General features: G+C 37.7%; 2 protein-coding genes across 4 annotated transcripts; both read left to right on the forward strand.

Annotated features, from left to right (window-relative positions):
* The first annotated feature begins 9562 nt into the window (after positions 1 to 9562).
* LOC106095075 (bifunctional peptidase and arginyl-hydroxylase JMJD5) lies at positions 9563 to 11126 on the forward strand. Of its 3 annotated transcripts, none has more exons than XM_013262318.2 (3): positions 9563 to 9893; positions 9955 to 10092; positions 10166 to 11126. In XM_013262318.2, exons 1-3 carry the CDS (start codon positions 9593 to 9595, stop codon positions 10939 to 10941), a joined length of 1215 nt encoding a protein of 404 aa, XP_013117772.2. In that variant the 5' UTR covers positions 9563 to 9592; the 3' UTR covers positions 10942 to 11126. The 3 variants fall into 3 exon arrangements, with proteins under 3 accessions (XP_013117772.2, XP_013117771.2, XP_059227005.1); XM_013262317.2 differs by having other exon boundaries at positions 9563 to 9877; positions 9936 to 10092; XM_059371022.1 differs by having other exon boundaries at positions 9706 to 9841.
* Positions 11127 to 14303: 3177 nt separating this feature from the next.
* Positions 14304 to 15311, forward strand: LOC106095076 (protein big brother). The gene has a single exon (XM_013262319.2). The coding sequence runs from the start codon at positions 14436 to 14438 to the stop codon at positions 15087 to 15089; it is 654 nt and encodes a 217-aa protein (XP_013117773.1). The 5' UTR covers positions 14304 to 14435; the 3' UTR covers positions 15090 to 15311.
* Positions 15312 to 16249: the final 938 nt, after the last annotated feature.

A 16249-nucleotide genomic window follows, 5' to 3' on the forward strand; every position in this document is an offset into this window, starting at 1 on the left:
CGATCTGAGCCAAATTGACTAAATATATCGAAGGGTGTAACACAACTCACTGTCTTAAATTTCAACAAAATCGGATAATAAATGTGGCTTTTATTGGCCTAAGACCTTAAATCGGAGGATCGGTCTATATGGCAGCTATATCCAAATCTGGACCGATCTGACCCAAATTGAAGAAGAATGTCGAAGGGTCTAACACAACTCACTGTCTTAAATTTCAACAGAATCGGATAATAAATGTGGCTTTTATGGGCCTAAGACCCTAAATCTGCCGATCGATTTATATGGGTGCTATATCAACATATACTCCGATATAGCCCATCTTCGAACTTAACCTGCTTATGGACAAAAATAGAACCTATGCAAAATTTCAGCTCAATGTCTCTATTTTTAAAAACTGTAGCGTGATTCCAACAGACAGACGGACATGTCTGGATCGTCTTAGATTTTTACGCTGATCAAGAAGATATATACTTTCTAGGGTCGGAAATGGATATTTCAATGTGTTGCAAACGAAATTGCAAAATGAATACACCCCCATCCTTCGGTAGTGGGTATAATTAAAGCTTCTAGGAACCGAACAGGGATAATCGTGAGATCGGTTTATATGGGAGCTATGTCAGTCAATGACCGATTTGGACCGTAGTTGCCACAGTTGTTTCAAGTTATAACAGAACACTATGTGCATATATTTAGCCAAATCGGACAAAAATTGCGGCTTCTAAGGGCTCAAGAAGTCAAATCTAGAGATCGGTCTATATGGGAGCTTAATCCAAATTTGAACCGATATGGCCCATTTACAATCCCCAATGACCCACATTAATATTAAGTATCTGTGCAAAATTTCAAGTGACTCGCTTTACTCGTTCGACCGGACATTGCTAGATCGACTCAGAATGAAGAGACGATCAAGAAGATATATACTTTATGGGGTCTTAGACGAATATTTCGAGGTGTTACAAACGGAATGACTAGATTAGTATACACCCATCCTAAGATGTATAGTATTTGAAGTTTTGATAACATCTACCATAAGAGGAGGATATACTGGCCTAGTTATATTGACCTGCGACCCTATAAAGTGTAAATTTTCTTGATCATGTCCATGCATGTGTATGTCCATCTCTGGAAATCACAATAGCGTCTAGACAAATAAAGCAGTTTTGCACAGTCACTGGTAATCGTTGTAGGTCATCGGGGATGGTAATGTCCATCCGTCTGATACAGCGATTCACTTGAAACTTTTCACTGTCACTGGTCATCTGGGGTCTTGAGTTCTTGAGCCTCTAGAGGGCGCATTTGACTGAAATATTGCATTAAGTGTTTCGTTATGACGGTTATAGCTGCCATATAAACCGATTTTGAATCTTAACTTCTTAAGTCCTAAGAGGGCATAACTCTTATCCGGTGTGGCTGAAATTTTGCATAATGTCTTTCCCAGTGACCTGAAGTCCCAAGAATCAGGGATTAAATTTATTCGGTAGTCGTGCTATCATAGCCAGTCAGATTTTTCTCGCTTACATTTTAAAATGTTACAACCCTCAATGATTGAAATAATTTTTCAGCCATTAACGATTTCACTTTACATGCACTACAAAGTAGCACGACATGCCTGTCAGCTCTTAACTTTCAACGTCTTAAATTAAGTTACCACAATGATTGTGGATTTGTAGAACTTTTAAGGCTATGGCAAGCCATCATCAGTTCATGCATATGGGATGCAAATTCAAAAAAGCAAGAAAACGCCATAGAAACATATCCAGGTGATGGCTGGGCCTATTCAAATGTCCATTTAAATGGTTACTTTGGCAAGGCACGCAACCTGCAGCTCAAACAATAGCTTCGACAACCATCATATTGACCAGATAACAGCAACAGCAGCATGCAACAAGTGCTACTCATGGCAAAATCCTCTGACTCCACGACTAGCCATGGCTGACATGGTCCGTCCATCATGTAAAAGAAAAGTCGAAGACAGCACCATTCCCAACGATCGGTAGTTATAACATCAATCTTTGACCAAATGACTGACATGTGCCGCTCTTTTCATGATCACCTATAATGGGCCATAGAAGACATTTAACACAATCAAAACTGCTACGCATTGTTTTTGCTATACAAAAAAAAACAATATCACGAATCAATTAAATTTTTAATTGAAAATAAAATTGTTTTCTTTTAAAAAATTCATTGATTCAATCATCTTTTTAATAGAATACAGATTTTTTTCAATTTCGAGAGTGATTGAAATTTAGGGAACTTTCAATTAAAAAACAAGTAAAAGCGTGCTAAGTTCGGCCGGGCCGAATCTTACATACCCTCCACCATGGATCGCATTTGCCGAGTTCTTCTCCCGGCATCTCTTCTTAGGCAAAAAAGGATATAAGAAAAGATTTGCTCTGCTCTACAATTCGAATAAGAATTGCGCCCTTTGGGAGCTCAAGAAGTAAAATAGAGAGATCGATTTATATGGGAGCTGTATCGGGCTATAGACCGATTCAGATCATAATAAACACGTATGTTGATGGTCATGAGAGATCCGTCGTACAAAATTTCAGGCAAATCGGATAATAATTGCAACCTCTAAAGGCTCAAGAAGTCAAGATCCCAGATCGGTTTATATGGCAGCTATATCAGGTTATGAACCGATCTGAACCTTATTTGACACAATTGTTGAAAGTAAAAATAAAATACGTCATGCAAAATTTCAGCCAAATCGGATAGGAATTGCGCCCTCTAAAAGCTCAAGAAGTCAAATCCCCAGATCTGTTTATATGACAGCTATATCAGGTTATGGACCGATTTGAACCATACTTGGCACACTTGTTAGATATCATAACGAAATACTACGTGCCAAAATTCATTCAAATTGGATAATAATTGCGACCTCTACAGGCTCAAAAAGTCAAGACCCAAGATCGGTTTATATGGCAGCTATATCAGGTTATGAACGGATTTGAACTATACTTGGCACACTTGTTGGATATCATAACGAAATACTTCGTGCAAAATTTCAGCCAAATCGGATAAGAATTGCGCACTCTAGAGGCTCAAGAAGTCAAGACCCAAGATCGGTTTATATGGCAGCTATATCAGGTTATGGACCGATTTGAACCATACTTGGCAAAGTTGTTGGATATCATAACAAAACACGTCGTGCAAAATTTCATTCCAATCGGATAAGAATTGCGCACTCTAGAGGCTCAAGAAGTCAAGACCCAAGATCGGTTTATATGGCAGCTATATCAGGTTATGAACCGATTTGAACCATACTTGGCACAGTTGTTGGATATCATAACAAAACACGTCGTGCAAAATTTCATTGCAATCGGATAAGAATTGCGCACTCTAGAGGCCCAAGAAATCAAGACCCAAGATCGGTTGATATGGCAGCTATATCACGTTATGGGCCGATTTGAACCATACTTGGCAAAGTTGTTGGATATCATAACAAAACACGTCGTGCAAAATTTCATTCCAATCGGATAAGAATTGCGCACTCTAGAGGCTCAAGAAATCAAGACCCAAGATCGGTTTATATGGCAGATATATCAAAACATGCGCCCTCTAGAGACTCAAGAAGTCAAGACCCAAGATCGGTTTATATGGCAGCTATATCAAAACATGGACCGATTTGGCCCATTTACAATCCCAACCTACCTACACCAATAAAAAGTATTTGTGCAAAATTTCAAGCGGCAAGTTTTACTCCTGCTAAAGTTAGCGTGCTTTCAACAGACAGACGGACATGGCTAGATCGACTTAATATGACATGACGATCAAGAATATATATACTTTATGGGTTCTCAGACGAATATTTCGAGTAGTTTCAAACAGAATGACGAAATTAGTATACCCCTATGGTGGAGGGTATAAAAACGCTAGATGACGGAGAAAAAAATAAACTTTGGGCTGAAACCACCGATGGGAACGCCCATCCCAAGACATACCCAAACCGACAAGTTTCCTGTTTGGTACACTGCAAGTTGCAAGATTACCATTAAGGAACAACGTGTATACTTCTCTCATGTCAATGAGTGCTGTCCGATACAGTTCAAGCTCAATTATAAGGGATCTCCTTTTTCTTGTCGAGTTCGAACGGCTCACAGAGCTTAATACCTGAGAAAAATACCACACATGTGTCGCCAGTACTAGGAGGGGATAACCACCTCTGAAAATGTTTTCTGATGTTCTCGCCGGGGTTGGAACCCATGTGTTTAGCGTCACAGATACTTATTATCGATGTAGGTCGTTATCGATGTAGCTCCCATACAAACCCTTCTGCCGATTTGATTTCTTGGGAGTCGCAATTTTTGTCCGATTGAGCAGAAATTTTCCAGAAAGTGTATCGTTCTGATTTCCAACAACTGTGTCATGTACGGTCTAAATCGGTCTATAACCTGATATAGCTCAAAAAATGTTGCACATAGTGTTCTATTATGACTTCCAACAACTGTACCAAGTACGGTCCGAATCGGTCTATAACCTGTTATAGCTCCCATATAAACCGTTCTCTTCAGTCCCTGGAAGGCAAAATGTTTGTCAGATTTAGCTGAAATTTTGCACATTGTGTTCTGTTATAACTTTTACCAACTGTACCAAGTACGTTCCAAATCGGTCTTTAACCCGATATATTTCCCATATAAACCGATCTGCCGATTTGACTTCTTGAGTCCTTACAAGCCGCAACTTTTGGGCGATTTGGCTGGAATTTTGCATGCAGTGTTCTGTTACGACTTCCAACAACTGTGCAAAATACGGTCCGAATCAGTTTATAACCTGAAAAAAGGTCTCTTATAAACCGTTCACTCGGTTATCCTTGTTCGGTTCCTGGAAGGTTTAATTTGCTGGTTTGACAGAAGTTTGGTATGTAGAATAAAATTTTTCCTTCAACTTTCCCCTTTGTATACATTTTTAGCGAAATCGTTGGTGGTGTGTTCCCAAGATTCGGCCCGGCCGAACTTAGCATGCTTTTACTTGATTTTTTTTTTTTTGACTTCACAAAGAGCACTCAATATGTTCTGTAGTTTTTTAAGTTTTCACCCAAGGTTAAAAAATGCTGGTATGTCCGATGACAACAATCATTAAAGCAACAGACAAATGGCTGCCAGGTACAAGAAAATATATAACACATAAAAAATAGTTAAAACCCCGAACAACATGTTTCATATTTCAAGAACGAGGTATAGCAATGGTATGTACTTTCATCGTAAAGTCCAACGTTTTTCTCAAAAGAAGTTTACTTGTATAACTTTAGTAGGAAAGGACACCTTTTATCAAATTTTCCAAGGGTGTGATTAGATAAGCAATTGGTAAAGAAATAATGCCACAATTCCAGAACTGCCGACGGTACTTTGACTGAAATCTTGAAAAAAAAAAATGTTTTGTAACTCCAATATCTCATAAATATAATTTTATCACGAAGTTTTTCTTTTATTGTAACCGTATAACGTTTCGCTTCAACATATCAAACGTTAGCCATGAACGTAGCATTATTGTGCGTAACTAACTTTGTTTATTGTAAACCGTTTAACAGCTTCGCTCACGGTACAAGGGACTTTCTTTTGCAGTAAAACCAAAAACTATCTAATTGCAAAAATGCTTCGAAATCCGCAAACGATTATTCGTATACCGGATCAAAAATTATTCTCTTGTGTCTCTCTAACTAGAGAGAAAAGTTGAGTATTTGAGCGGATGGACCAGTAGTTGGCGAAAATATTCACACTATTGCACATTACTTTGTACGCACAAAGAAAATAATCCCAAGCAGGCCCATTGGCTGGCAAATAATTGCAAGCGTGTGCTCGTCACTGGTATAGACACATTCTCAAACACAACACTACCACAAGACCTCGAAATATTGATCTGCGACCCCTAAAATATATATTCTGGATCGTCTCGATGTTCTGATTCCATGTCCGTCTGAACCATATATTGTAGGATAGGGATGCCAAAAAGCCTAACATAACTCACTGCATCAAATTTCAACGAAATCGGATAATAAATGCGCTTTTTATAAAGCCAATCCTATCCTAATCATCCTATTTTATTATAGCTCCACTACTATATCCGTAGTTATTACTTAATAGGGGCTGGTCTCGATCATATTTTATTCAGGTCCCGAGAACGCATATGCAAGTAACATTTTCAGACAATAAATCTGCTTTTATGGGATTAAGACCCTAAATCGGAAGATCGATCTATATGACAGCTATATCTATATAGTTTGATCTGACTCATATTTAGGTCGGATGTCGGGAGGCTTAAAACAACTGATTATTTCAAATTTCAACAAAATCGGGTAATAAATGCAGCTTTAATGGGTTCCAGACCCTCAAACGGCAGATCGGTCTATAAGGCAGCTATATCTAAATATAGTTCGATCTGAAACATATTTGGGGCGGATATCGAGAGACTTAAAACAACTTACTGTCTCAAATTTCGACGAAATCGGGTAATAAATAAAGCTTTTATGGGCTTCAGACCCCATATATGCAGATCGGTCTATATGACAGCTATATCTAAATATAGTCCGATCTGAACCATATTTAGGTTGGATGTTGAGAGCCTTAAAACAACTCACTGTTTCAAATGTCAGAGAAATCGGATAAAAAAAATAAAGCTTTTATGGGCTTCAGACTCCTTAGCGGGAGATCGGTCTATATGGCACCTAAATCCGAATATAATCCGATCTAAACCATGTTTAGGTCAGATATCGAGAGGCTTGAAACAATTCAAAATGCTAATTTTGCCCGTGAACATTCCACTAAGGAACAGGGGCAAACTTCTCACATATCAGTGTGTGCAGCCCGATTCAAGTTTTTTAAGCTCAATGATAAGGGGCCTCCTTTTTATGGCCGAGTCTGAACGGCGTGCCGCAGTGCGACACTTCTTTGGAAGGAAGTTTTACATGGCATAGTACCTCACAAATGTTGCCAGCATTAGGAGGAGAAAACCACTGGTGAAAATTTTTTCTGATGGTCTCGCCAGGATTCAAACCCAGGCGTTCAGCGTCATAGGCGGACATGCTAACCTCTGCGCTACCGTGGCCTCCATCAGTCCTTAAAAATAGAGATATTAATTATAAACCGATCGGAACCATATTAAGGTCGGATATCGTGAAGCTCAGAAAATCTCACTGTTTCAAATTTCAGCGAAAGCGGGTAATAAATAAAGCTCTTATGGGCTTCAGTCCCCTTATAGGCAGATCGCTCTGTATGGCAGCTATATCTAAATATTGTCCGATCAGAACCATATTTAGGTCGGATGTAGGAAGGCTTAAAACAACTCACTGTTTCAAATTTCAGCGATAAAAAATAAACCTTTTATGGGCTTCAGAGATCGGTCTATATGGCAGCTATATCCAAATATATTCTGATCTAAACCATGTTTAGTTCAGATATCGAGAGGCTTAAAACAACGCACTGATTCAAATGTCAGCGAATTCGGATAAAAAATAAGGCTTTTATGGGCTTCAGACCCCCTTATCGGGAGATCGGTCTATATGACAGCTATATCGAAATATAGTCCGATCTGAACCGTTTCGAATTTCAGCTCAAGATCTCAATGGGTATAAAAATGTATATCACTGCCCTAAAACACTGTGCAATCAATTAGACTATTAAACCGCAATGTTTGACCATCGCAAACGTTAAGCTTGCTTTCTTTCTTCAAGTAGCAAACTCTCACAGGCACAATAAAAATTGTTCGAAAACTGATTTGCAAGAGCACAGTGCTAAAAATGAAAACCAGATCAAACTTAAACCAAATATTAGATTTCCTGGAGGCAGAGTGGAAGAAAGTGATGTGTTATAAAAGTTAGCAAAAATTATGGTGCACGTGTTTCGATTTTCTATGCTTTCGTCATTCATTCATCGACCAGCAACTGCACAATAAAAACCATGCAGCTGGTAGTGTCATGATTAAATGTGGTGCACATTCGATTCGAAATAAAGCGAATGGAAGACCTCCTTCAAATAGAAGCATACGTGGACGCAGGCCTTCCTAAACGGTGTACTCTAAAGTAGAGCGATGATGATTATAAGCAATGTTAATGCTGCAAAAGTTATCCATTGAACAACCAGCCATAGGCCATAAAGCTGCACTATCATCAGCAACAGCCGCAATACGAAGAGTCATAAAAAATGCACCGCGTAAAAATATGAAAAACGTTGCTGTTTACCCTCCGTTTGGTTTAAATTCGTGAACAACTCTGTTATTTGCTGAGTCAATAAATAAACCAGGGTTATTTAAAAAGTTGCAAGCTAATATGTGGTTACATATTCAATAACTTTTGTTATATCGCGTAAAAATTTAGGTAGCTATGTATTGGGTTGCCCAAAAAGTAATTGCGGATTTTTTAAAAGAAAGTAAATGCATTTTTAATAAAAATTAGAATGAACTTTAATCAAATATCCTTTTTTACACTTTTTTTCTAAAGCAAGCTAAAAGTAACAGCTGATAACTGACAGAAGAAAGAGTGCAATTACAAAGTCACAAGCTGTGAAAAAATTTGTGAAAAAATTTGTCAACGCTGGCTATATGAAAAATCCGCAATTACTTTTTTGGCAACCCAATAGTTCAGAAAATCAAATCGAGGGATGGATTTATATGGGTGCTGTATTTGCTTATGGACTTCTCTGGGCGGTATTTAATGTGGGTCGTAAGGGGTAAACACTTAAGAACTTGGACTCTGATGAAGGATGGTTCTTTTACGAGTAAACTCAAGATTCTTTTGAGCCAAAAATGTTTTTATTCTCTTCACCATAGGATGGATGTATACTCATTTTGTCATACTGTTTGTTACTCCTCGAAATATTTATCTAAGACCCCATAAAGTATCCGTCCGTCTGTCTATCGAAAGCACGCTAACTTCCGAAAGAGTAAAGCTAGCCGCTTGAAATTTTAAACAAATATTTCTTATTAGTGTAGGTCGTTGGGGATTTTAAATGGGCTATATCGGTTTATGTTTTGATATAGCTGTCATATTAACCGATCTTGGATCTTGATTTTTCTGCCACTAGAGGGCGCAAGTCTTATCCGATTTGGCGAAAATTACACGACGTGTTTCGTTATGACTTCCAACAATTGTGCTGAGTATGGTTGAAATCGGTCCATAACCTGATATAGCTGCCATATAAACCGATCTTGAATCTCGACTTCATGAGCCAGTAGAGGGCGCAATTCGTATTCGATTTGGCTGAAATTTTACACGACGAGTTTTGTTGGAAGTCATAACTTAACACCTTGTGCAAAATTTCAGCCAAATCGGATAGGAATCGTCCCATCTAGACCCTCAAGAAGTCTATATCCTTGATAGTATCAAGACTATATATATACTTTATGGGGTCTTAGACGCATATTTCGAGGTGTTACAAACAGAAAGACAAAATTAGTATACCCCCATCCTATGGCGGAGGGTATAAAAATTGTACTCCGCTGTTCGCATGACCTTACCTTAAGTGCATCCTGTTGGCAACGCAACATCACTTTTGAAACGCAATTCATTTAGGCTTCACAGCTGAAAGGAAATATATAAACAAACACAGCTGTTTTGTTTTTTTTTTTTTGTTTGCTTTTATAATTTTGTAAAAACATGGACACAATCACTAAACTGACTAAATTTCTTCCAAGTTTCGAGGAGATACAAGATATATTAAATGACAATCCTACCGCCAAATACATGTTAAAGAAAACCTTGGAGTCTCTGGCCGCCTATAACAACAAAAACAATAAACATATAAATACGAGCGAATTGGAAGAATGCTCATTTTTGGTTCAGGCTTTAGTTGACAAAACATGGGAAGAAATACACACCGGAAATTTCAGTTTAGTGCCTATAAACGTTAGAAAAACATACGCTCTGGCCTGTTATTGTAGAGTAAGACAATTCTATGGTTGTTAAGGGAGATATTTGAAACTACATACTATCTTTAAAGATTGTATTTCTTCTCATAGAGTCCATGGAAAAACCGCAGCTTGAAAAATGTAGTGAAATGCTGGATGAGGCTATGCTTTTAGGCTATACACCGAATATATTTGAGAATTGTCGAACATTTACGGATACATTGATGGAAATGTTTGACAGTGAGCTGGGTAGGATTTAAGATATGCAAAAATTAAATGTTTTCATATTCTAAAAGATTTATTTTCTTGTTCAATTTATAAGATCCAACGTTAGAATTAAAACTGCCTATACTGGAGCGAATGCCGAGAATTGCGGCAAAATGCGATATCTTGCAGCTGGATAGCCCCTCGGTGCAAGAGTTCAATGAGAAATGCTTCACAGCCCAGATGCCAGCCCTTTTACTTAACACCATTAATCATTGGCCAGCTTTGGACAAATGGCTTAATTTGAATTATATATTAAAATTAGCTGGAAATCGTACTGTACCCATAGAAATTGGTTCAAATTATGCTACTGATGAGTGGTCACAACAGCTAATGAAAATCAAGGATTTTCTAAAACGTCAATTTCCCTTAGAAGATGTTGATCCAAAGGATGTTGAATACTTAGCTCAGCATGAACTATTTGAACAAATACCTCAGCTCAAAATCGACTTTACCACACCTGATTATTGTTCATTGGGTGAACACATAGAAAATGTCGACATTAAGGCCTGGTTGGGGCCTAAAGGAACAGTAAGCCCCATGCACTATGACCCAAAACATAATATTTTGTGCCAAGTTTTTGGTTCCAAACGTATCATTTTGGCCTCGCCCCAAGACACTGAATATTTATATCCCCATGAAAGTGAATTTTTATCCAACACATCTCAGATAAATGCAGCTGCTTTGAATATGGATGAGTATCCTCTTTTATCTAGGGCGAAATTTTATCATTTAAAATTGCAACCTGGCGATTGTTTGTACTTGCCACCGAAATGGTGGCATTATGTCGAATCCGAAAGTCCAAGTTTTTCTGTAAGTTTTTGGTGGGAGTAAAATGTAACAGAAAATTTAGTATCTAGATATTAAGGTCTTATGAATATATTAATTAAGCATAATCACCTTTCTCTATTCACCCTAGAATACGAATGTGAAGTCTAATATTGTACTCAATAATAACAAATTTCGGTTGGGCCAAACTTTGGAAACCCAAAAATATATAAGTCAAGTAAAACAAGTAAGTGTGGAAATGTAGAGCAGCTATATCAAAGTATGGTCCGATATGGACTCCGTATATATTAAAAAGAACTGAAAGTATTTAGCACGGATTTAGTTTGCCAAGTTCTTTGACATCCATACCGGATAAAAATTGCACCCTCCAAGTTCTCAAGAAGTCAAGACGGTAACTATATCAGAAAAGATTTGCGATTTTCAGAGGACTACCCGAGGTTAGCATGTCAGCCTCTGCAGGTCGGTTTATTACGGAATAGAAGCAGGTTATGGACCGATTTGGACAATAGCTAATAAGGAATTTTGAATTCACCCAGTAGTTCGACCGGACCAAATCTTCGGAACCCATTGATTCTACTAAAAATGTACACAAATAAGTTAATTGAAGGGCACTGGTGTACTTTACGCACAAAATTTCTGCCACATCAGTCTAAAATTGAATTTTATTGGGGCCATAGAAGACTCATAATCATCATATCATAAAAACAGTCATAACAAAACACTATGTGTAAAATTCCAGCAAAATATAATAACAAATGCGCCTTCCAAAAACTCAAGATCTAAAATAGGGAGATCAGTTTATAAGGGAGCTACTTGGCATGGTTGTTGGAAGTCGTAACAAAACACCAAGTGCAAAATTTCTGAACATTGCACATTGACTTTTCCATTTACAAATCTTTGCAAAAAGAACAGGTCATTGTTTAATTGTGTATAACAAACATTGATCTTTTTAGCAGCTATATCTAAAAATAAACCGATCTAAACCATATACGATACGGATGTCGAAAAGCCGAACATAAGTTACTGTCAAATTTCAGTAAAATCGGATTTTAAAAGCTCCTTTTATGGGGCCAAGACTTTAAATCGAGATCTCGGTCTATAAGGCAAATGTGGACCAATTTGGGTCAAGTTGCAGAAAAATGTCGAAGAGCCTAACGCAACTCACTGTCCAAACTTCGACGAAATCGGACAACAAATGCGGATAAAAATCACGGCTTGTAAAGGCTTAAAAAGTCAAATCGGGAGATCGGTTTATATGGGAGCTATACCATGGTCTTGACCGATTTTAGCCGTACTTGGCACAGTTGTTAAACGTCAAAATAGAACATTTATGTAAAAAATTTCAGCAAAATCGGACAAAAATTGCAACTTCCAGGGGCTCAGGGAGTCAAATCGGGAGATCGGTTTATATGGGAGCTATATCAGGTTATTGACCGATTTGAACGGTACTTGGCTTCTTTGTTGCGAGTCATAACAGAACACTATGTGTAAAATTTTAACCAAATCGGACAAAAAATGTGGCTGCCATGGGCTCAAGAAGTCAGATCGGGAGATCAGTTTACATGGGAGCAGTATCAGGTTCTTGACCGATTTGGACCGTACTTTGTACAGTTGTTAGAAATTATAACAGAACACTATGTGTAAAATTTTAACCAAATCGGACAAAAAATGTGGCTGCCATGGGCTCAAGAATTCAAATCAGGTGATCGGTTTATATAGGAGCTATATCCAAATTTGAACCGATATGGCCCATTTGCGATCCCCAATGACCTATATCAATTTAACACATCTGTGTAAAATTTCAAGCGGTTAGCTCTACGCGTTCGACCGCTATCGTTATTTCGACAGATGGACGGACATGGCTAGTTCGAATCAGATTGCGAGACGATCTAGAATATAAATACTTTATGGGGTCCTAGATCAATATTTCGAGGAGTTACAAACTGAATGACTAGATTAGTATACCTCCATCCTATGGTGGAGGGTATAATTATTGTTGTACTCTGTTTATAGTGAGGAAAATGGCAAAAAGAAATTTTAGTGGCAACGCTTGAAAACAATTTCGGCATCATTTTTGTTTGTTTTATTGGTTTCAATGTAAAAAGGTGGATTTAAAAAGGTGGTCTCACTCGAACGGCTGTTAACAGCCGGCCAAGTTTGACGATATAGAGATGTCAGATTTTTGTTTCCATTCTCTTTGTTGCCATCTACTTTCTCGCATATTCTCTGCTTATATACGCACACGTATACACACACGCACCCAGATTTCTTTGTGTGTGTTGGCAAAACGTCGATCAGCTTGATGGCACCGTATGATGTGTGGTTGTTGTACACAATTGTTTCGCCATGGTTTCAATGGTTCGTTTTTTCTTTTTGTTATTTTTTTTTTATGTGAGGATAAAAACGTATTTTGGTGCGAAAATAAAAACAAGTGATTACTGTCAAATTTTGCTCGCGAAACAATTCAACATTGCAGCGACTATTGCGAAAGCAGAATGGAATACCAACCCTTATAGGCGGACATGCTAACGTCTGCGTTACGATGGCCTTGCAAGAAATCAAATTAGGAGATCGTTTTATGTACAAGGAAGCAATATCAGGCTAAGAGGCCACTGTGGAGCAGAGAAAATATTTTCCGCCTTTGGATAGAACTCCCGAACAAATCTTTCTGCGCTGGTTATCCCTTCCTAACGCTGGTAAAATTAGTGAGGTAATATGGTGGTCCCACATCATTGAATCGGACAACACTCATTGATATGTGAGAAGGTTGAACTCTTACACTCCGCCGCATGCAAACGTGCTTTCAACAAATACGGGAGTATATGACTCAAATGTCATGTTGATCAAGAAAATTTACGTTTGAGGCATTTATAAATAAATTAAACGGAATGACAATACAAGTAAAGCACAATCCTTTTGTGGATGGTAAAAATACTTTATTGTAACATTCCCTTTTCCTCCGCAAATAACACTCACCTGGAAAATTTTAGATTATACAGAATTAAGAGAAAAGTGTGAGCCATTTATATCCTATTTGATTACATATCTCTTAGATACCTCAAAATTTATAATAGCCTGTTTGTCGATGTCAAACGGTTGCTTTTCGTTCGTCCGGGCCTCTTTTTCCGATTTATATTCGTCTATTAGACGGTTTTTAGTATTTATTTTTTTCGTTCTTTTGACTTTGATTAATCTGCTCATTGAACAAATGATCCTCAATGTGTTTTCACTTCTGACAAAACTTTGCAAACGATCTAGTAAATCGGCTTCTCTTGCTATCGATAGCTATTTAGTGCAATATTCGTTGATATCATTTAGTACTGTAGTCCAATCGTATCGTCTAAAGGTTTTCTATGCAAGTACGAAATATTACAACGCTGTGTCAGTTCTTTTCAAAAAGACCAAAAAATACATCTGATCAAAACCGCAAAAAAATAAGTATTCCAAATCTTATTTCCCTTCAGTTTTCTGCCAGAGAACTTGGAAAATTCTTAACTGTAAAACGTATCAAATTTGCAAGCAAAATACACAATCGGACGATGAATGAAGCGGCAGCACTAGCAGGAATGATTCCATACGATGCCATGGGTATGGGTCTCTACGAACAACCCAAGCCAAGATTCATTTTCAAAATGCCCCGTGTTATTCCCGATCAAAAATCCAAATTTGAAAGTGATGAATTATTTCGTCGATTAAGTCGTGAAAGTGAAGTAAGATATACAGGGTACCGTGAGAGGTCTCTGGAGGAAAGACAGATTCGTTTCCAAAATGGTTGCCGTGAGGGCCACACCGAGATCTCATGTGTAACATCTGGCACAAATTTACAATTGGTTTTCAATGCCACTCAGAATCCCTATATACATGATAAGGAGTGCGACTTTGAGAAAGAGCCTGGCAAGGTACACATCAAGTCTTATTTTATAATGAATGGGGTATGCGTTCGATTCCGTGGCTGGTTGGATTTAGAGCGCCTAGATGGCTCTGGCTGTGTGGAATTCGACGAACGCAGAGCAATGCACGAAGATGCCATTCTTCGGGATCAAATTGATAGATATAATCAGCGTCTACGGGAGTTTGAGGATTCAAAGAGGGCATACAGAGAGAATCGTGCCGAGGATATAGAAGCAGTTCGGCGTGGAGTTGTTCCCGGAGGAGGAATGGGTGTTGGAGCACCCAACATGTGGCGTCGTTAGAAAACCGATGATGGATGCATAGATGCATACGGACGACCATATCTCCCAAGGATATGTATATTTTAGTAATTTAAGCACAAATCACATTAGAATAGTCGGATGTATACTAGTATATGTAATTTAACAAAACAATAAGTTTAATTTGGTCAATAGGAGGCTAAAGATTTGTAACGTCACGATATTTTCTGATATCAAGTCAATATAAGCTGAATTTAAACTTAACGATTTATTCTTTTACTTATAACAATGCTATGAAAAACTTTTCATTTCAGTCCGCTCTAACGAGTTCTGCTGAATGCAAAGTCGCCAAACAAGTGAAGCGCACTCACCAAAATAGGTTCGAGACAAAATGTGATATAGATGCGAATTTGTAATAGCATTCAAAGATTGTGGAAACGTTAACGTTTCTTGGTCTCATCGTAGTAAAATGGTAATACTTGGATATGTTATTTTAGCTGAGGTTTGCATGGCATGGTCTAAAGAGCTTAATGCTAAAAATGTAAAGAGCTTCGTGTATTGCTGACTAGATCGTAAAATACCTTCCCGGTTTTCCTTGCTATCAGAAGTTAAATCACATGGGCAACACACTGCAACAACAACAATATCAGATTTTAAAAATTGCTTTCATATGAGACTGTCCCAGTTCTGTCCTCCACCCGCTAGGGCTACTGCCTCAGTGTATACAAAAAGAAACATGTTCATGATATTAATGATTTTTTCATAACATCTATGAAAATAATGTTTAAATACGTCCCAATGAAACTTTTCATAACATTCATTAAAATGTTAAAACATGTCATAATATTTATGAAAATCAAAAATATAGTTTATGAAAAGTTGTCGTAACATTTATGAAAAACTTTAACTTTAATGGACGTTTTTCATAAGATGTAACAAAAAAATATCATAAAATTATTAATAATTTTTTTTTTATATTCATGAAACCCTATTCTATTGTTTATGAAATGTTTTCATTACATTTAGAAAAAAGAAAAATAAAAGCAAAAGCTTGGATATTTAGTTAAATTTATTGAGATAAAATTTGTACATAAATCTAGGTACTATGTTGTTGTAGTCACACTTCCATGTGGAAGGCGGGTAGCATAGCGATTCTTGACCAGCCTCTGCGAAGGCTGGATCGTTTCGAAACGTAAAATGGG

This window comes from Stomoxys calcitrans, chromosome 1 (assembly GCF_963082655.1).
Source record: "Stomoxys calcitrans chromosome 1, idStoCalc2.1, whole genome shotgun sequence".
NCBI lineage: Eukaryota > Metazoa > Arthropoda > Insecta > Diptera > Muscidae > Stomoxys > Stomoxys calcitrans.